Below are 21,993 nucleotides of genomic sequence, written 5' to 3' on the forward strand. Positions count from 1 at the left end.
GTACAAGCAAATGAACAAGCTTTCTCCAGTTACTTTTTACTTAAGCTCTTCATGGATTCTGAAGTGTAACATGATGGTAGCTGCCTTCATGGGTATAAAAATAAGCCTCTGGTGTATCAAAGTATACATGAGTGCTTCAGCTGCCCTGACATGAGAATGTATAAAGCATTAACCTAGGAGTTCTACTTCTCTTTGGTATTATCAAACAATTTCAGTGTCCTTTTAAGACGAAGCGATGAAAACCTCTACTATATGTACACAAACCTAATTCTAAATAGGTGGCTGTCAAAGGCTGCAGAGATTGTGTGGTTAAGTGCATAATTACTGTACAAAATAGATACATGAAGCTTGCAGCAGGAGACGAGGACTGAACTCAGAGTCTGGGGCAGCTGGGCTAGAAACTGTTGATACCATTCAGCCACGGTACTACATCTCACTGAATCTTTGAGAACTGAGGGATCGGGTCAACCAAGGGCTAACCTGTGTCTTCCTAACAGAACAAACTATGTTCTCTGACATATGGCTCAAAAAATGCTGAACACTACAAAGAAAAGCTTAACTTAGTGGCCTGAGGTAATGTTAAAATCTAAGGATCAGTTCCCTTTGCAATAATTTTTCCAGATTTATTTGTGGAAAAAATATAAAAGTATATATTTGACAGACAATATTAAAACAAATCATAAATGCTTATATCAACATTTCTTCTTAAGAAAAAAATGCAAGAAAACTTCGTTGTAAAAGAATTTGCCATAACCAGAATCTGTAGACTACAATTTATATGGATATTTTGTAGTACCTCTTAAATACTCCACCTGAGTGTTCACACCTATATCTGAAGGGAACTGCGCAGTGATGGCATTCTAGTAGCCTATGCAGGTGCAATATTTGAATAGAATTTGTTTTATATATGCAAGACTGACAGCATAAGTCCTGTGCATCAATGGGGATAAGCCAAATCCACTGACTGTTTTGAATGTGTAAGAAATATTGGTGTATCTTGGTGGGGACAGGATCCTTTGTCCTTAGTGCCTTTGCCTGGCATTAGGAAAGTGAGTACATTTCTTACTTTTGGTTCAGTTCAGTTTAAGTTCAGCACAGTATGGAAGCTGAGCCCTATGCTCGTTTCATGCAGCATAAGCTTTGGCACTAACTTGTGCTCAGGGAGAAAAAGAAAGAAAAACTCTTTCCTGCCGAGTAGAAACGAACTACTGAAGAACAACAACAGATTTTCCTGTAGGCAAGCCTACCAGCTTGATCTCAAACAGGAGAGAATGTGCAAGAGCTTGGTGCTGAAAGCTGGCACTTCCGGCATCTGCCTTTTGTACTGCCAAAAAGAGAACTCAGTTGAGACTTCCTCACTGCCTCTGACTTTAGAGGTGATAAGGTACATGGAGGACTCCACTGCTACTCTGGTTTAGCCTCAGCTAAAAACTTAACAGAAACTTGTAGGGAAAATGGGAGTTGAATGAAGTTTTCATTTTGTAGGGATGAAGCAGTCCTTGGCACATACTCCAAAAGCCAAGCATAATCACAAAGAACCTAATCTGTTGTTTTTCTCAGCTTGTACCCATGCTGTTCCCTCTACTGCTTTATTGCAATAATCATCAGAAACTTTCCTGCATAAGAAGGTAAGTCACTCTGTGACAAACTTGTCACAAATTCCCTAACCCAGATGGTCTCTGAGAGAACTTCAGTCAACAAGGCATGTGTTTTCAAAGGCATGAGCAATCGCTGCCCTTTCAGCGCTAGACAGTTGTTATGCAGCTGTCTGATGAAGGAAATGAAACAAAAGGTTCTTGGACTTTCTGGAGAGGACTAAGAGCAGACTTCTGTGGGAATAATTTTAGCCCACAGCTATTTCTGGTGCTCCTGTAGAATGTGTGCTCAGTTTCCCAATGGCCAAGTGACACCTGTGCTGAAAAGCAAGACTTAAATGCTACCTTTTTCCTTGGAAAACTGCCAAACCAGGTTGAATGGCAGCAAAATTCCCAAGGCTGTTTTAAAAATACTCTCTCCCCCAACTGTCAAATATTGTAAATTTTGTAAAAATCACAAAATTTAATCAGTTTCAGGATCTGTGAAGCAATTGGCATTAAATAAAAACTTCTTATCTTGAATCCTCCTCAGATACAATGTATGTAGATCTAGAGGAAGAGCACATAAGAGAGGCTTCTTAAAAAAACCTTGTTCTGCATTAATCCCACCTCCACTGTTTTTTTAAGAACTCTGACCGTGCTTCTATTGATGACACTGGCCATGTGCTCATTCATTCACTGGCTTCAACTTACAAGGAAAAGAGTATCTTTTCAAAGATGTCTTGTATAACGGAATCAGCAAGTGCATTCCTTGCAGCTGTGGTGTATTGGGGGAGAGGTTTAAATGATCATTCCCTACAGGATACATACTTATAAAAGTGATGAAAATAAAACATTTCTTTGCTGAGTTGCTGATGGTGGGCAGTTCCCCATCTCCCTGCACCAGCAGCTGAGACCACTCTCAGTAGATACAGAGAATCTTGCAGGGGATGTTTAGATGAAAACCTTTCATAGCTACTCAAGGAACTGTGCTGCACTGCCTGGACACTACTGCTGGATAACCTCCTGTCCTTCCTGCTCCTTGGGCTCAACCTAGGTCTGGCACCTGGCAGGAAGAAAGCTATAGAACCTCATGCTGTATTGTGTACTAAAGTCATACAGATATGAAGCAACAGCTCTCAAAGTACATGTCACATGAGCAAAGCCATTGCTCTGCTTTCAGAAGCAGCTAAAGCTGGAACCTTCCTTTTCCTTTAGTCCTAGGTACATATTGCAGATAAGCTGACACGTGAAATACTACCGGCTCAGCAGTAGTACATTTATGTTTAGGTGTGAGAACCAGTTCAGTGCTGAAAACATTTTAGATAGCAGCACAAATATGTAGTAAAAGCTATTTGGTCCTGAGACTGAATAAGGAGAATACACAAGAATATTTTTTTCTTATATGTTTACTTTAAGAATAAAATCTTTAGCCCATATACCCTGTATGTTGGGAGGAGGGAATTTCAATGTTATTTTTTCTTGTAACGCACTAGACTTTGATTCAAAGTATGGAAAAACTGCAATAAATTGAGTTCTGCTGGTTCATTTGAATATATGCATTTTAGCCTATTCCCAAGCCTGTTGAACAGTGCTCACTCCTGGACCATAGCAGCAAACCTACAGCTAACTCCCTGCCACAATTAACTGGCAATCTGTGATTCCATGCTTTTGGCTATAACTCAGGATGTAATTTTCTTTTGTGCATGTGTAGTAAGGGTTCCTCACCTGTTCTCAGGCTGTTGGACAGATCAAAACCATCTCTTTTAACAGCACTGGACAGTTCTGTCTCCTCACTGCAGCTGTGACACCTTAAGAGGAGTAGTACTGTTAAAATCTAAGAAAAAAGGGCCCTCTTGTTGAGGCAGGAATGTAGTGGGGATAATGTTGTAAATTCCAGCAAATGTGTTCTCCACCTCCAAGTAGCAAAATCCACACCTATGGCAAAGAAAACTACCTGTTAGAAATGGGATCTGAAGTGTGTTTCAAACCTCTATACAGACTTCATTACATGTTACCTGTAGTCACCACTGCTTTTTTTCTGAAAGCCATAGGAACCAGGATCTCCCACTGTTGAGACGGTGACAAGTTCAAAACCAACGCTGTACTGCCTGCAAGTGACATGACAGACTTGCTTTAGATATTTGGGTCATCAGGATTACCAGGAAGAGGGCTAGTTATTAAAAACTATACAGTATAACTGAAAGACATCTGGAAGAAGACAGAACTCAATTCAGGTTAAACTGGAGTGTAGGGAAAATGCCTGCTAGAAGCCTGCCTGTGCACTCAAGCAGAATTCAAGTAGTTAAGCTTGTGACACACTCGTGCCACATGGGACAGATCCTGGGGTGTGATCTGATTGCTATCAGAGGACTCAGTGTCAGTGATCTCAGCAGAATTTCTCATGTTGCAATACAACTTGGGACACTTTGTCTGCTCCTGTTAATGCATGTGACCAGCACCACTGCCCCTGTCATTCAAACCACTCAAATATGATGTGCAAGTGCAGAAAAAAATGCATACAAAAAACTGCTCAATTCATGGAACTATACATCCACACCTCTGCCTTCATCTTCATTTCATGAGGAGTGTCCTCAAAGAGGGGAGGAGAGATAGAAAAGTTCTGCCATTTTGTGGAGCCCACTTTGCAAAGGGCAAATAGCTTTGCAAAGGATAAACACTTGACTGCAGATCAGGAGATGCTGCTATTCAGAAGTGCTGGATACTGGTATTTTGAGGTAATCATTAATTGTGTCAAAGGAATTTGGCCTGCATAAGTCTACTTTATAGGACATTGACATCCAGCACTTCTCCTGGCCTGCTAGTGGCAGAGTAAATGCACTTTCAGACTCAGAGCCTGTAAGGGTTTAGCATCCTGCATATTAGCTCTACTACAAAATAAAAGGAATTATGATTATAATTAGTTTTAAGACGCAAAGTCCTTTATACCTTCTTCCATAGCTCTGCTCAGACCCAAAACTAAAGAGAAAGGAAGGCAACTGCTTTCCTTATAGGTCAAGGATTTCCCACAGTAGTTAACATGCAGGTTTAAAACACTATTGATGGTAAAGATAGAAACATAAATAGTACTAAATCTGAGTCAACACCTTGTCCTCTGGATTTTCCATGAGCTTCCCACCCTCCCCAAAGGGATACTGACAAAGCTTCATCTTTGGCATGCAATGCCTTCACTGTATTGATGGACAAGTACTCTCTACAAACCTCGGGCCCCGTAGTTCAATTAGCAGTGGTCCATTCTTGTCTAGCTGGAATTGATAGATGGGGTTGTTTTTGTAGGTGTCTCTGAAGTTTCCACATCCTCCAGCACTGTGACCTTTCCACTGTCCATTAACCTGAAAGAAGTCAAAAGTACAGAAAACAAATCCTAAGGATTTGTATTGCTTATATATATATATACAAACAAGACTAGAGGGTCCTCTCACTTTAGAGGTTACTTTAGTGACCTCTCCTAATTTTTAAAGTGAAGTGAAAGATTGTGTTGTGCATTCACTAAGTCTTGTGTAGTTCCCTACCCCCTTGATCAAAGCCTTACATCCCTTAAGACATGTACTGTATTTTTCCAGCTTACATTAAACAAGCAAGGAGTGACTGTGACTATGACAAACTGAGCTAACAGAAGACCCACTTTCCCATCTATCCTACACATATTAGACTACACAGGTTAGTTTTTCTTCCTCAGACACTCCTCCATTGGGTTAAATGAGGAACAGCAGTGATGCAGGCAGTACAATAATAATAGTGTTGTATCCTTTACTTTTAAAGATCTCTGCCTCCAGCCCTGTCCATCACCTCTCTGCACTCTGAGAACCAGCACTGCAGCGACAAGATAACAGTAAGGACAAATCCTGCAAGGACAAAGACACACAAAAGGAAAAATGCTGCTCAGACTTTGAGAAACAGACCATCTGTTTCCAAGTTCCTCCTGCTAGTCATTAAACTGAAAGGTTAGACTTGTAAGGCATGCCAGGCATTCCCACAGATTTATAGCTGAGATCCATCTCTCCTGTTACTTCCCTCCTGTCTCTGTCAAATCAGCAAGGGGCAGCATTTTCCCTTGTGATTTAATTTCTTCACTCAGTGCCCAAACCCCTCAGACATGGTAAGTGTGGAAGCAAGGGGGATTTCTTCCCCTACCATGCTGCTACCCAGGAATCTGAAACTGCTGTGTGCTGTTGAGCTTTCTAGCCCTTTTCCACTTCTGCTGCACTTAATTTCAGGAATCACATTAGGGCTTGGTGAGCTCCAGAGGTGACCACTTGACTCCAGTATAGGACATCCAGAAAAAACTTGGTTTTACTGCTAAACTGTGAATTAGTTCTCTGCTTGCTTTTGAGTGTGATGACTGCTAAGCAATCACCAAACAGGCATTAAATACAGGCAACTAACTTTTTATACTCAATCCTAAAGACAGAACTGGCCTTAGATAGATAGAACATACCTTTTATTTTTTTGGAATGGTAGACAGACATCTTCAATAATTAACAGAAGTTTTCTACATACTTAATTTTCTTTTCAAACATATTACAACATAAAACAGATGTCCTTCCTCAAGAAAGCCTCAAACAGGCTTTTCACCTTTAATGTGTTTTTGACCTCTTCACTTCCTCAAAGTAAGCCCAGATTTTAATAGCTATATAGGACAATGGTTTCTGGAAGAACCAAACAAATTATCTCGCTGTTCCCAGGAATCTCTCTATTCACTCAGCATTCTCTAGAACAGGCTTCAAGGGACTGTTCCAGAAATAACAGCTGGTATGGAACACTGTCTGAACTCAACAGCCAAGCTGCAAGCCAGCATGTCCCCCTGACCACACAAAGTAATGCAATCCTTGGCTTCAGGCACGAGTGTCCTAGAAAATGGACGGTTCCACTGTGGCTCAAACTCCTTTGTTTCTCTTCCTTAACAAGTTACTGTTTGGACAGAAGACTTCTGACTATAATAGGATTCCCCAGGGTATGCATGGTAGGTACAGAGCTAAAGTTAACAGTTGCTGGCTTACTCTTTCCTGAGGATAGAGCTGCTGAAACATGAAAATACATGCAAGTTACTTTATCCTGTGAGTTCTTGGCTATATTTATACTTCAGCTTTAGGTGTAACTGCAGCTCATGTTGACAGCTGAAATATGAACAGCAGCTGGTCCCAAAACTGTCTGAGCTTCTGACTTAATTTCAGTCAAATTTTTCACTCTCACCCCTGTTCTTGTACTCCCAGGGAGCATTTCTACTGGAAATGTACAATGGATATACTTCCTTGATCCTGTTTGACAATGGGAGTGCTTATTCCAATGGTTACAGACCCTTGAGGTATCTTTGCAAAATTTAGGAACAGTACTGTGTTGTGATATTGCCATCCTAAGTTTGTTTCTTATGGTCTTGCTACTGGTGCCTTTGGTTTGGCGTTGCTGATTTTGTCCCATCATACCAAGAGCTTTTCCAAGAAAATCATGCAATTCTCCCAAGGGGAAATGAGCAATGCTTCTGGGGGGTTTTCACTCTGCATCATTCCTAGCACAACCTGATTTCCGCAGTGATGATTTATTAGGGTATGGGTTGTTCCAAAGGCCAGACTGTTCTACAGAGGCTTTGCAGCACATCTGCAATGGCACAGCTGCAACAACACTCTCTGTGGTAGAGGTGGGGCACTAGGATCAACATCTATTTAAAAACCTTGTACATCTCAAATATGGAAAAGCCAAACCAGTCATGCATAAAAGAAAATGTTTCTTTACCCGCTTAGAAATGGTGTAAGGTGTAGGAATCTTGGAAAAGGTGAACTTGCACAAGGAATACACCTGCATTGTAAAAGAAGCAGCAGGTCACACATTATCTTGCACTTTTTAAATGAAATCACGACAAATTAAAAAAAAGAAGAATTGCCTACACAACATTTTTAGATACTTGTTCCCTGCATGCCCATATTACCCATCAGATGACCCTGTGTCCAACTCAAAATTCAGAATAGTGCTGGGACTAAGACTTAGTTCTTAATTTCTTAACAAAAATACCAAACCAAATAAACAGAAAAACACCCGCCCAAAAAAACAAACCAAAAAAAAACCTCCCAAAAAACCCAACAAAAAAGCAAAATGGAAACAACCTGCATTTTACTCTTTTTCAGTGGAAAAAAAAAAAAATCTAGCATTGATCATTATGTGACTCAGTAGTTAAGAGAAAAACCCAAATCCTAAGTCAAGACCTAGAGAAGTCAAAAAAACTTTACATCTTAACCAGGATCTAAAATAGATTTATTTTTGATATATCGAGAGCCAGTGATCTGCCTGTAGATAGATATTTTTTTATTCTAAGAAATAAGAGTATCTTTCAGCTGATTTTGTTACTAAAATCACACTAATATCTTAACTACAAATGGAAAACGTTACCAAACACTTCATCCAGTGGTTCTGCTCCATCATTCATAGCTTCCCTCCCAAAATAGCAATACTGATTGAGAAGAATTTTTCTCAAATATAAAAACAAAGGACACTTTACAGTTTAATTGCTTATGTTCATTATGAAACAACAGCACATACCCTGATGGTGTAATGGATGGTGTTTTGTTTCTCATACTGGGACACCACTAAGGTGAACGTATGGGAACCTGGAGAGGTCAGCTTTATCTTGGTCAGATAATGAGGACTGTTGATCCGGATACCATCAATATATGGAGGAGGATCAGCTGAAAAAGAAAAGGATGAACACGTTTCCCTGACCAAAAAATCTCCCAGCTTGGTAAACTTACTACTAAGATTAGACTGAACAGACCCGAGTGCTCTGAACAGAGGAGAGCCTCAAGATTTACCCATAAAAAGAACAGTCTTAACATCAGCTACTGTTTTCAGGAGAGGTACAATCACACATGAAAAGACACAAATTCTGTGCTTAAAAGTACAGCTTAAATCCCAAGACTTGTAAGGACTGCTTATCCATCTCCCACCAAAGTCACTACTCAAAGAAGCCTACTGTAATTATGTTGAAATTTCAAGAGAAAGGTAATGAATGTTTAAGCACTCTTTGAAAATCTCTGAAGTGTCTGTTCCTTCTCCATCGGCTGGACAGTTCCAGAACGACAGCTGCCAAAATCTTTGGCCACCTCATAAACAATACTTCAAAACATGTTAATTCCTTTAACTAAATCACACAGGCTTTCTCTCCCTGTCTCTTCAAATCCCTGTGATCATTACACAGATGTAGTTGCAGCCCAATACCAATGCCCATGTGGTACTTAGAAAGATCCCAAATGTTTGCTTTTACAATTAGACAGTGTAATTTGTTATTTCGCCTCTAATTGGTTCTTTCCAGACTTCTTTTAATTTCAGTGAGGCAGGACCAAGTCTAGCCAATTACTTCAATAGGCCCAGGATCAAGTCCTTTTATTATCTTCCACAAAGCAACATGGGAGAGGGGAAAGGATTAATATAAAACAATAAGAAGCTTAGGAATGGGAAATCTCGGCCTTGCTGCCAAAGGATTTAGCTGCTTTGTTCTCATTTCATTTTAACAGATGGTTAAAAATAATACTGCAGCTTGACCAATCTATTTCCATGGAAGAAGGCTTTAAACAAGTTTGAGCTCATGAGATTAGAAGTTTTTAAAAAAGTTTGTGTAGCAAGACAAAACATATGAATCACTCTGTTTTTGCTACTGGTCTTGCTAGACTGTCTCTTTCAAGCACAATTGAACAATTCCCTCTATTATACAAATGTGTTTGGGTTTGGCCACTTAAGAACGTTTTCAGTGAGACACACGTGTAAAATAAGCACTGCTACAACTACCAGCAACACCAGAAGAAAGTCTTGGGCATCTGCTTCTCCTCATAGAGAAGCTCTTGCCAAAACAGATGATGATTTGTTCAGGTATCAGCAGCTCTTTTCACAGAAAGACTTGGGTTCTAGGGGAAGCTTGGATCTAGGGGAATTGGTCAACAGAGTTGACTGAACAAGATCAGATGTGAAAAATGCAATGCTTGCCAGCCATTCCAATAGAAAAAGTCCCACAAATTCCACTCCATGGTGAAAAAAGCTTTAAAAGCTACTAAGGGAGTTGTTGCATGAGCCGCTACCTGAATGCAAGCTTGGTTCTAAAGAGATTCCTATCTGTAAAAGCAACAGGCCAAATCCACCTGTTTTAAGATGCACCTTCACTGAATTATTCCAAGGGATATTCTTAGTAATCTCTAACTTGATGGAAAGAATGAATAAAAATATGATCTTATTAGCTCGACCTAAAGTTTCAGTCTATCCACTCAACCTGGGCATTACCTTTACACCCTGTATCTCAGCCTGTGTCTCAGATCTGCTATGTGTCTTGAAATAAAGCATACATGGCTGCTTCACAGCTACAGCAAAGCTCCAAAAGCCAAACCCCTTCTCCTCAAGGTGAAGAGAATCTGACATATAATGACCAAGAGTGAGATTTTGATAAAATTTTAACATTTTAAACATTCCATACCTGATACTTGGAAATATGCTGAAGTGTTCACCTGTATTTCATAAGCTTGCTTAGGTACTTTATTAAGCCAAGTTCATGGGACAATTAACCCTGATTATTTTCATTTTGTGGAAGCTGTAGACCTTTAAATAGTTTCACAAATTTGGGAAATAAATATGCTATCAGAGAAACTAACACATAACATCTGTTCCCTCTAAGCATTAACTACTGGCACTGAAAAATAAACAGAAAAAATAAAGAAAATGCTGCATCAAAATAAGTGTCAGCAGGACTACGTAGACCTCTTAAGAGTGCTTACAGCATGCGTAGAATGGCCTAATCCTTCAGTGTAGACTTTAAGTGGGATCAAACAGAGCAAAACAACGATTTCAGAAGACTGACCTCTTACTGACGCATCAGGTTTTAAAGGAAAAAGTGCCTTTCCTCTCCAAAAAATTCTGTGTAATTCTTTGTTTATTTGTGACATCAGCTTCTTGACAATTAAGGTACACTAACCTGGATAGTAAACTTTTTTGCCATCAGTCTTGTACACAACCATTGTAATGAATTCCCGATTGTGTGCAAAGTCATCCTATAAAAAAAAAACCCCACAAACAAACACAAATCAGAGTTGTGCAATTCTGTGAAACATAATGAATGCTTAATCAAAGTCAAGTATACATTCTACTGTCCCTTTTGATCACCACAAAGTATGATCTGATATTTGTATTTATTGGGATACCCAATAGAATTCTTTTTAAAATGTCTGAAGTAAACAAACAGCCACTAATTTAACTTATTCAGGCTCCAGGATTCAAAGTCACTTCAGAACCTTTATGGTGGAATAGAATCAGTCAGCTCAAATTTTACTCTGGGTCTGTTTCAATTGCAGGTACACATACCTGCTGAATTAAAACATTCTACATGTACGCAGGCATACACACCTGAACATAGGCAGTAACATAGTAATAAGAGAAAGCCATACAGAAAGATTTACAGAAGCTGTGGCAGAGCTCGCAGTGCAGAACCAGCACCTTGTCAGTGATGTGCCTGCTGAGCAGGACCCAGACAGCAGCACCACCCTGTGGACACTGCACCTCCAGCTTGTACTGAGGGTTGTTGGCCAGGCTGTAGGCATCCTTCACCGGGCCCTGCTTTGCATCCCACGTACTGAAAGTGATACAGACATGTTATTAGACCAGTAAGAAACTAATTTATGCTTTGAAATGAACTCCAAATCCTACACAATACACAGAGCAAGATATTATCAGTAACAAGTTACCAGAGCCTAGTTTTCTACTGGCATCTATGGCAGTGGTTACATAACACAGTCACATCAGAAGCATTATCTTGGAACCTTGTTTTATAAATGAGTTCACCACAATACATGTATGATGACAAAAAAATTCTAAATACAAACAGCCTGCCTGGTGACTACAGCCACACAAAGCACAGAAAAAGTGGAACCATTTAAGCAGCCTAGGCTACACAAGCACAGTCATGATTGCACACACCAATATTAAATGAAAAACATCTATGCCTTTGTAACTGTAGAAATCTATCTATCAATGTATCTATCCATCCATCCATCTATCAGCTATGGTTAGTTTCAAAAGCTTGCCAAGTGTTTTCCTCCATTTTTTTTTTTCTGAGGCAATTTTTATTTAAAAATTTGCCCTGTTTCATGCTTGGAAGGGTGTGCTGCAGTAAGTGTTAAAGATCTTTGAGGTGCCCTACTGCAGAATCAGCCTGCAGCCTTGTGAATTGTCTAAACAAGAAAAATACAGCGTGAAAAAACAAAAGTGCTGATGACTGAACAAAAAGTGTGGCACACTGGAAACAGAAGTGTATACAGCTATACCTAAGTCTCCTTGTCCCTCTCACACTTGTACAACTGAGCAGCATGTGTGGAAGGTTGCATTAACAAAGCTTCAAATTATCACTGTCGTTACTCTGCATTTTATGGTAACGGCCACTGTGCTAAGGCTTTTCCCTACACAGAGGGATGACAATCACTGATAATGTAAGGACAGACAGACCAGTAGGTGAGCTCTGACATACACATTATCTCATCTTGCTACAGTGTATTTTAGAAATAATTGGAGCACAAAGATGGAAGGAGTCTTTACAGAAAAGCTCAGCAGTCACACTGTGAATGAAGGAGCTTGTGCAGAGCTAACACACGCAGAGACAGTGTGGAAGCAGTGGCAAAGTGCAGTCTAGTGGAGTGAAAAAGTATAGAAACCCTTGCTTTCCAAAACTGAGACAGAGACACATGCACTTATCCTCAAACTGTGAGACAAAAAACCTGAATGTAATGGATATTTGGTAAGAGACAGGTATCACATTCAGAAAACAAATCAGCAGGCAAGGAAGATTACTTATGATAACTACAATTGCTAAACCCCAGAACTGGTTAAACTACCCTGATGTCAGTGAACACACCCTGTAAAGAAAACACACGCTGCACAGCTCACTTGCAACTGGCCAGAAAGATGAATTTCAAATAATAACTAGGTCACTTAAGCACTGTCTGGTCACTGCTTAGAGATGGACTGCACATAAATCTGATTTTTATTCTGACAGGGAGATGTGGGACTGAGATCAGAATCTGGTTACACAACTTCAGTTCCACAGCAACATCACAAGGGTTACTGAGCTCCACTGATGTTACAGACGCAGTCAAAAACAAAGCCTGGTCTGGGAAAGTGTAGTCAGGCTCAAGAGAACAGGGTTGGAATTCAGGCCCCTAGCTGTAACTTGGAAGAATGGAAGGAAGGAAACCTCACATCAGAACATTTACTGAGATTTTGAAATAAAAATTTTATCTTTTGGACCAACCTGTGAATACATGTAGATTCTTTAAAAAGACTTGGGTTCCAACTCAAATAAATAACATCATAGTACTGGCACAGGTCATCCCAGGAAATCCAGAAAATGCCTGAAAAGGAAATGCTGTTATTGTTTTCTTACCAGATATCTTGATTTCACTTGTTTCTCAGAAGTCTCTTTGTGGGCAAATGATACAGCTTATTTTTTTGCAAAATGTAGTAGTAATGTCTGCACTGCCTAAATTGCTAAATTTAAACTTGTCCCCCATATCAAGTTAAAGCAAGAAAAAACAAATTAGTCTCTGCTTATTATCAGGGACTTTCTGATAAGCTGTCAGAATGCTTGTCATTCTCAAGCATTAAGCAGAGGATACAAGAAAATCTGCTATTTTGAAAGAGACATCATTAGGTGATTCTGACCTGATTTCCCCTTTCCTAGGTTTCTAAAAACAAAAAAATAAAACACACAGTCAAACAGGTTCCTGCAATTCAACAACCTACTTCAGTAGTCATCCAGCACAATTGAGTATTCAATCAACATGTGTGTCTGAATGTATTTCTAAGATACTTCATCCAACACCTATGTTACTTGCCTTTGCACCCTAAATTTGCTTCATCTTTACAACATTCTCATGCATTTATTCCAATTTTCCGTAGCTCCCTTAATTGCAACTCCAGCCAACAACAGTGCCTACAAGCCAACAGATGCCTAGTGGAATTAACTTTTAAAATGGTAGCAGCCTTATAAATTGTGTCTCTGACATAGGCAGTTGCAGATCTTGCAGCACTAAAAAGCACTCATAACAACTACACTAAAACAAGAAAACCAAAGCGTAAATCCAGTTAGAAAGAATAACTCCATTAAAATTAGTAATGCAATTTTATATAAAATTTTAACAACTAGATGCTACAAATTACTTACAAAATGAAACAGTAAATAAATAACAAGCTACTCTCTCATAACTGTCACAAATCCAGGGCTGCTATTTTTATGTTTGAATCAAAAGTTTTCATCAGGCATTTGCACAAGGCTTATCAAAAAATGCTATAATCTAATGGACTTGGAGGCATAGTGTTGTAAAAACAGTGTCACTGAACAAAAGGGCTCTCTCAGAGATCTGCAGACAGCAACTAGGACAGTAAGAAGCAGAAATGTCTTTCTGAAAGTAAAATGCAGCTTCTGCAGCAGAAAGACTGATTTAAATACTGATTACAGTAAGCATGTTGATACGTATTTGAAAATGCTGGAGAGGAAAAAAATACCCACAAAAAGTCCATTCACGTATTAAAAAGCAGCATTACACAGCTTGTTATCAGAACATTCTCTTTGCACTGAACTCCCACATACTGAGACAGCATACTTTACCAAGGAGGTACTTTCTTGTCAATGAATTTGAGATATATTTAATAGTCCAGATTACTTATAACCCCAGACAAACCTGAAATGACACATTTAAATACACAGGTACTTCCTAAATTTTTGGACTATTTAGTTTCTAGTATTTGTTTTACTCTCCTTGTGCTTAAGCATTCCTTTCCACCTTCCTGCAGGGATACACCACAAAGATCTATACGACTCAAAAAGATAGTGACTTCTTAAACCTTATTACCATTGTCTATTTTCTGAGCTGTTCTGGGATCAAAGTTCAAGTATTTCTGTAAATCTGGGGTCCAGTTTCTTGTGTCATTTTCACTGTATCGTCCCTTCCAACGTAAGTGGCTCCAGGGATTTTTTAGCTGAAGAAACCGAAGTCCCTAGAAAACCACAAAGTAAAACTGTCAATTCATCTTGTCAATGTAATTTTTACAAATTGAAGGTGGTTTTTATATGGATCAAGAAAACACAGAATCATTTAAGTTTTCTGAAATTTCCCAGTTGGGTCCAAGACAAAATAAACTATATTAGCCATTAGAGCAAAAAAATCAGTAGCTACCCATCTGGGGTAAACCTAGAAACACACATAGGTTTCAAACAGGAGTTTCAAAACACCTTCAGTTTCACTTGATACCTTATATTCTCTTATATCCAAGACTGCATATGCATGGGTTGGAACTAAACCCCATTTTTCTCCTTCCTCTTCAGACATCACCCCTGTTGCTGTTGTGATAAGGACATCTCCCTTGTGAAATCTGTTCAAAAAGAGGTAAAAAAATAGCTTAATTAAAATCTTGCAAGTTGCAATCTAACATTTGCCAGACACTGCAACAGCATGTTTGTACACTGTCCATTAACATGATCCTGCTTTACAAAAACTGGGATACGGGGGTTTTTTGCCAGCAGAAATCACTCCTGAAAAAAACTTGAGAAAGTGGAATTATTTTTCTTTCCAAATTAAGTACATGCTTTAAATGAAAAATTACTATTTTAATATAATTTCATAAACAACATTCAGCATTTATCAACCTGAAGCTCAGCCTGTGTCGCTTTTAAAATACTCTTCACAGATCTTCAGCTGAGCACAAATGTGGTTTCATCAACACTTAGTCAATGACTGTATATAGCAAATTATCAAGTCTGTCACACCCCTAGGATTCTGAAGAATGAGAAATTCATGCTTCTATACCTTTGCAGATGTTTATATTCAAGTTTAGTGTTCTGAATAGCAGTTGTTAATTTTGCAACAACTGCTGTTGTGAAAACACACTAACATGTTTCCAGCCCACGCTAAAAATCCAAGTACATACCCAGTGTCCCTAGACAGATTACAGGATCACTGGACTATGGATCAACACATTTTCAGTCTAGCACAGGTGAACAACAGTGATGCTGCAATGGCTAGATCCCATCCGAACTTCAGTGACATCTTTGAATTACAACACCAGAATATCTGAAAAATTGTTGACAGCTCTGAGAGCTCCTAACCAACTGAAAAAACACTGTAGAGAAAGTGTCATGCTCTTTTAGCATGGATGCAGATGTTTCAGTCAACAGAATAATCCCCTTCTACTGTATTGAAATACGTAAGACACTGGCTGCACAAAACCATTTTGGAAGAAATCCAAGTACTTGGTATACCTGGCATTTATAAATTACAGCTATATCTTTCATCATAAGCAAAATAACAGAATCATTTATTTTGAACCTTTAAGGCCATCAAATCCAGCTGTTATGGTAGGTCTGAAGACCAGTATTGCAGTTTTGATAGACTTTTGGTGCTCCTCCAGGAGATTTACTGATGGGGCATAATCTTGTGATATGATTAGAAATACTGAATTATGTCTGCTTGCTAAGGACAGCAGATATAATATAGTTCTGGGGAACTGTGTGGAAACACAGAACACATATCCTTCTTCTTTTTAAACACTTAACTGGTATATTGGTTCCAAACTGCTCTCCTCTGGCTCTGTATTCTATTTTCTTTATCAAGGAAAGGGTTATTATTTTTTTTAATTTATACATAAGGAATTTCCTCACACAAAATTCCCCAGTATTTTAATCTTCTGTTCTATCGAAGCCATCAATATGTCAATTTTTCTTCTTCCAGAAAGCACATGGAGGTTTTATAAAGCACAATTTGTAGCAGTACCGAAGTATCTGTGGTGACTGTACTGCTTTTAGAGTGGTAACACAGCTACTACACAGCAAGCATTTTAATTACTTAGGAAAGAACAAGTGTTTACCTCTGATAAAGCATTCTGAAAGTGCTATCTTTATTGAAGGCTTGATTGTCAGAGTGCATAGCAATTCTTTCAGGTATCCAACCAGTCAGTGCATGGAGATCAATATTCTGAAATGCAAGTATTCAAAAGAAATCAGAACAGATAATCCATATATAAACATACGATGTCTGTACACAACTTATAACCCCTTGAAAGGGATCAAGCACACATAAATTACAATACAGCTCTATGCATAAAAGGGTCAAGATTAAGACTAACAAACAAAAACTCCTTTGATTAGATAAGGACAAGATTTCCAAGTAGCTTAAAAAAAAAAAAGAAAAAAGCTGGAAAATGAACTGATGAAATAAACTGGAATTCCAGAGCAATGGAAGCATATCAGGATCATCAGTCATGCTCAACTGTGTGATGCGTTCTATTTATTTCACAGATTTACAGACTTTTAAAGCACACGTCAGAAGCACTATTTGGAACCATGCTACTATATATGCATTTTAAATAATTTATGTTTTATTTCTAAAGCTCAGGGTTTGGGCTTTTTTTCTTTTTGGTAAAGCTGACACTGACATGTATTTCCATAAAAAGATGCTTTAATCTCCCCACTCCTTGAAATATTGCTTATTTCCTATTCTTGTGCTTTGTACTCCTCAAAGCAAAAGCAGAGACTGTAAATGCTTGAAGTGTCAATAACCAGCACTGCTGGGTGGGAACTTGAGAAATTACAAGTACAAGACAGCCTGATTGTAAGTAACCCTGATTACAGAACGAAGCTGGAATACAGTGGAAAGTGGAGGGAACAGGAAGGGTAGAGATTAAATGTCACCAGTCAAGCTGGTTTTCCAGAAAGCAAGTTAGAGGATGACAATGGGAATAAGACACAGTTATTCTCACCAGCTTCTGTCCTTCAAAACAAAGCAGCTTGACACTGACACACATAAAAATGTGTGCGACATTTACCCCTTACACAAAGCCACATTTGTCTCCATAATAATTTGAGAGGTGATGATTACCAAGTATACCCACCAAGAATGTGATTGTCAAGACACCAATTAGCACCATGAAATAAAAAAAAAAACCAAAACTGACAAGTTTAATAGTATTAAGTTAAAGTCAGAAAGGCTTCCTAAGTAAGAAATTATGTGGGCTACTCATTTCAGCAAAGTGTCCTTCTTTAAAGAATAACGTGCATGTCAGTTTAGCTGCAGTATGATGACTATTTCTTCAGTAACCACATTATAGAAACCCAATGCGCATTTACGGAGATGAGTGGAACAATCTGATAAACAAACTTGCACAGATCAAAGTACTTGTTCCCTCTATATAGACCTTCTAAATGACTAGACTGTTCCTTTCCTAGCTGACTCCATTACCTAATGAGGGAGAACTGCCCTATTTATTGAAAGGGTTAGAAACCAAAACCAGCAGTATTGATATGGGCAAAGAGAATGTATGATTTCACCCAACACTTCCATCTAGACTGTATATAAACACCTCCCCTCCACAAGCATCAATACTGAAGTCTGAGAACTAAGATTAACTCTGACCATCAAGATGTCTTGCTCATTCTATTTCAATGAAATAATTTAATTAAGTACAGCTAAGAATATCTGTGAAAGAAAGAAACAGAAAAAAATTTAAGAAAATGTCAAACTAAATACCTGTCTCCCCAAGCTGTTCACTTTGATTTCACTAGAAGGAAATTATTTTACCCATTATTATCTATGTGAAACTTTTTCCTCTTAGAAATAACCTCATACTTACAGAATTTGATCCAGGAAAATCATATCCTCCCATGACCTTCATGTAAGCCTTTTCTATTAGTGACACCCATAATTCATTTTTATTATTGGAATATGAGCAGAGAAGTTCCCCACTATGATCAACAGGTAACTGGTCATCTATGATTACCTGTGTGAAATGAATGAAAAATCATCATAAAGCTAATAAAGTATTTTGAAAGTAATTAGAAAATAAACCAAGACCCTCATTAATACAAAGCTTCTCAGACACAGCCAGACCTGACCATTATTCTCACATATGGACACCTCTATCAATCCTGCAGTGGCCTGCCCAAGTGAACAAGAAATTCTGTTGCCAGCTCTTACTTGCACTGGTCTAACTGGGTGACATGTAAGTGGCTGCCTTGACTGATGGGGACAGTACAATCTTATACAGTGTGTAGTACTTTACAAAAGGCACTTGCAGAAAAGTTCAGTGCAATTATAAGCATAAAAAGTAAAGAAAGCCTAACAATATTCCTCATCTAATTGGGAATCAGAACATGGATGATGCTTGGTAGCCAGCAGAGAAATAAATATTTATTTATCTTTAAGGAAACAAATTGTGTCGTATCACTTTCACAGCCTCTTGTTCCACATTTAAGCTTCTTCTCTCTGAAAAGGAAAAACAACTCAAAACAGCAGCTGTGACAGTATTAACATTTCTTCTTTAAATTAGGTAGTATATATTCATCATCATTACAGTTTCTTACTGCATATCTGCAGTGGTCTGAAACAGTTTCCCTGAATAGATGTTTCAGTTCCCTGTGGGCACTAGTCCATTACAAATACAGGCTACCAACACAGCACATTCTCTGGTCAAATCCTATCTGTGCAGGAATGAATGGACCTTTTCATAGGAGAGCAAATGGCCATTCATCCTAACAAAAGGCAGCCATTAGGAGATATTTTGGGAAGATTTTTAAGAGCAAGGCAGACACAAAAATGATACTTTCCTGAAACATTCAGACTCTGGAATTTTGTAGCTCAAGGACTTCCTGACCCAGAGGTTATATCTGAAAAATTAAGAGCCTTTGAGGAGTTTCCCCCTACTTCTCCACACCATGAACTTCTGAACTCTCATAAACATTCATCAGTCACTACGATCTGTGCTACAGTTACGTATTATGAGAAGAAATAAATTTTTTATGTTCTTACTTATTGCACTGAAAAGAAAATAAAGTAGTTTGTGAGTTTGCAAAGTTTTATCTTCAGGTATTTCCTCTTCTTACTAAAAATCTGTAGTCAAGCAAGGCCTTGCTTGAGTTATCAGTTGAGTGATTCCTCTACAGTCATTCAGTATCTATATTCTTCCTGACACCCCCCTCTGCATTCTTTAATTCTCTCTAAGATGGAGTGGAATACTGTACATCTAATTCATAAACAGGGCATACACTGTTTTGTTCCTGTTTGGTTTTCACAATTCTGCTAAGTAATATAAGGCATTTTTAACATGAATTTGATGTAAGGCTATTTTTATGAACATCTACAGAAGTACAGACAGAAGTAGTATATGGTTGCATACTTCAAAACCAAAAATTAATCTCAAAAAGGTTTGACCATTAAAAACTACTTTCCAAAAAAACCTGCCTAAAGTTTTTGCTATGCAAGCACTTCATAGTGAAGCAGATCAAGCCTTAAAATACATGACTTACGCAATAACAGTACTAAGGTTCCCCAAAAACATTTACCTTTCTAGGAACACCATTGATATGAAGCTTCACCATGTATTTACCACATGGATTATATTCTGGTTCTCCTTTCTTATTCTGAGGGTAGATTATACTGTTAACAGTAAAAAAAAAAAAAGGAAAAGGAGGAAATTATGACATAAATTACTTGGCTATACACTTACAACAATAAAAGATGGATTAACACAGTCTGTTTCAGAATTTACACTGAAGACAAATATGGAATTTTTAATGAAGAGCAACTCACATTTAGTAAAAATAATGATGCTTAAATAGGTTTTATTTTTCAGGTCCTGCTCTTGCTGCAGCTTTCTACTTAATATAGTAGCAAAAAGAATGTAAGTAACCTAATTGTTTCTCAAACAGAAGCAAGGCAAACAAATTCATGTTACTATTAAGCAAACAGTACTTACACATCTATAATATAAATACAGTATTTGCCTGAATGACAAGTCAAACTTTTGAAGGAGAAGGCAGTGCAGAACTCGCTGCTGTTGAAAAGACTACAAACTCACTTCTCACAAGAATAGGTTAAAACAAAACAATCCAAGAACAGTCACACACTGGTCTGGCAAGAGCCTCCCAGAAAAGTCCAGAAAACCTAAGGTACATTTATCATGGGATGCCAGTTGAGTGGAGTTGAGATAGTGTTGCTAACATTAATTCCACAGCAAGTTGTAAAATGGATCACCTGTTGCACAGCAGCTAACAAAGTAGGAAAATGAAACTACAGAGCATTATAAATAAAATTTATATTTTAAAAATCCCCAAAAAATAAAGAATCCTTCCAAACTATTTATTACTCCTCAAAGCACATCTGAAGTTAGACTCCAGTGTCTGTATACATATGTATATTGACAGTGAGTTATATCTTAGTTAGCCAGGAGTTTTGTGATTTTTAAAAAATTTTGCAATGAACTATGTTTAATTAGTTAAGGAATGTTTGACCGTGATTTTAGCTGGTTTTGATTTAGATCTGTGTTGGCTGAGTATCAGTAGAAAACCCTGAGAAATTACCTCATTGCACCTGCAGAAAGCAACTTCATGAACCCGTACCCCTTAGAGAACTTAACCAACAGTTGAAGAACAAAATTCAATAAAGAATTGTTTAATGGTTATCATATAACTAGAGATGAATAAGATATCATAGAAAAAGAAAGCTATCTTGAGCAAGTTAAGGAGTCAAAGGCCCATACACTCCAGAAAACCTGATTAATACACTGCAGGTACAGTAAAGGAGCAACTTCATAGGCTTGTACACCCCAGAAAATTCATCAATTATCTAACCAGGACAGCGAATTTAATAAAGCCCTGTCTAGCTGGATAAAACTTGGGTTATCCATTAAACAAAGACAGATGAGATGTTCTGGCAGCAAAAAAAGAAACAAACCACCTATACCATGATGCAATAAATTGGGCAAGCTTTTGAGAGCATCTATAAAAAATCTTGGATATTGGAGTGTGTATAAATGACTGAAAATTGTTTTTTCTTTGAATATGTCTATGGTGAATAAATTCCCAATCTGTTCCAAATTTTGACTTAAAATTGTTATTAGGAAGGTTTGTCTAACAGCTTTTTGCTGTTAGATTTAAAACCCCTTGTTTCAATATAAAGTTGGCTTCCAGCTTAGAAGTGCTGATACCACAGGAGTCCCAGGGAGACGAAGGTGAAACAAATGCTGTTTTTTACTGTGTACAGCTGTCACAGAACATACTGTGAAAGCTTGGCAGTAATAAGTCTGAAAAGATCTTACAAAGCAACAGCTACTTACCTTGTGATCAATTTTTTGTTGTATCTTCTTTCATATGCTGCACTGATAGCTAGTGATGCCACGAAAGAACAATCTGACACTATTGTCTATAAAGAAAAGAAAACAAAACCAGTGAGGACATTTACTAATAACTCAGATACTGAGAGATGAATGCAGTGTGTGAAGGGCAGGAAAACAGTCAGTCGGTAATTCCCTTCAAATGGGACAATTTAAACCAAAAGAAGCAAAGCTACTATTAAAGAGGCAGAAAATGTATGCTTGCTCAACATGAGGCCCC

At 38.2% G+C, this 21,993-nt stretch overlaps 1 protein-coding gene across 3 annotated transcripts in view; it reads right to left on the minus strand.

Annotated features, from left to right (window-relative positions):
• Positions 1-2,982: 2,982 nt before the first annotated feature.
• CAPN7 (calpain 7) overlaps positions 2,983-21,993 on the minus strand; it is a 30,056-nt gene continuing 11,045 nt past the window's right edge. For 2 of the 3 annotated variants that reach the window (XM_082302918.1, XM_082302920.1), the window contains 14 exons: positions 21,717-21,802; positions 19,945-20,038; positions 18,237-18,383; positions 16,476-16,582; positions 14,864-14,984; positions 14,465-14,609; positions 12,865-12,964; positions 10,968-11,193; positions 10,540-10,615; positions 8,127-8,272; positions 7,326-7,388; positions 4,797-4,927; positions 3,593-3,685; positions 2,983-3,512 (listed from right to left, as the gene is read on the minus strand). In XM_082302918.1, coding sequence (XP_082159044.1) covers positions 3,368-3,512; positions 3,593-3,685; positions 4,797-4,927; positions 7,326-7,388; positions 8,127-8,272; positions 10,540-10,615; positions 10,968-11,193; positions 12,865-12,964; positions 14,465-14,609; positions 14,864-14,984; positions 16,476-16,582; positions 18,237-18,383; positions 19,945-20,038; positions 21,717-21,802 — 1,680 coding nt within the window. In that variant the 3' untranslated portion in view covers positions 2,983-3,367. The remainder of the gene's footprint in view (positions 3,513-3,592; positions 3,686-4,796; positions 4,928-7,325; positions 7,389-8,126; positions 8,273-10,539; positions 10,616-10,967; positions 11,194-12,864; positions 12,965-14,464; positions 14,610-14,863; positions 14,985-16,475; positions 16,583-18,236; positions 18,384-19,944; positions 20,039-21,716; positions 21,803-21,993) is intronic. The other variant, XM_082302919.1, reaches the window with a different exon arrangement.

Source organism: Coloeus monedula, assembly GCF_965178545.1.
Source record: "Coloeus monedula genome assembly, chromosome: 1".
NCBI classification, from domain to species: domain Eukaryota; kingdom Metazoa; phylum Chordata; class Aves; order Passeriformes; family Corvidae; genus Coloeus; species Coloeus monedula.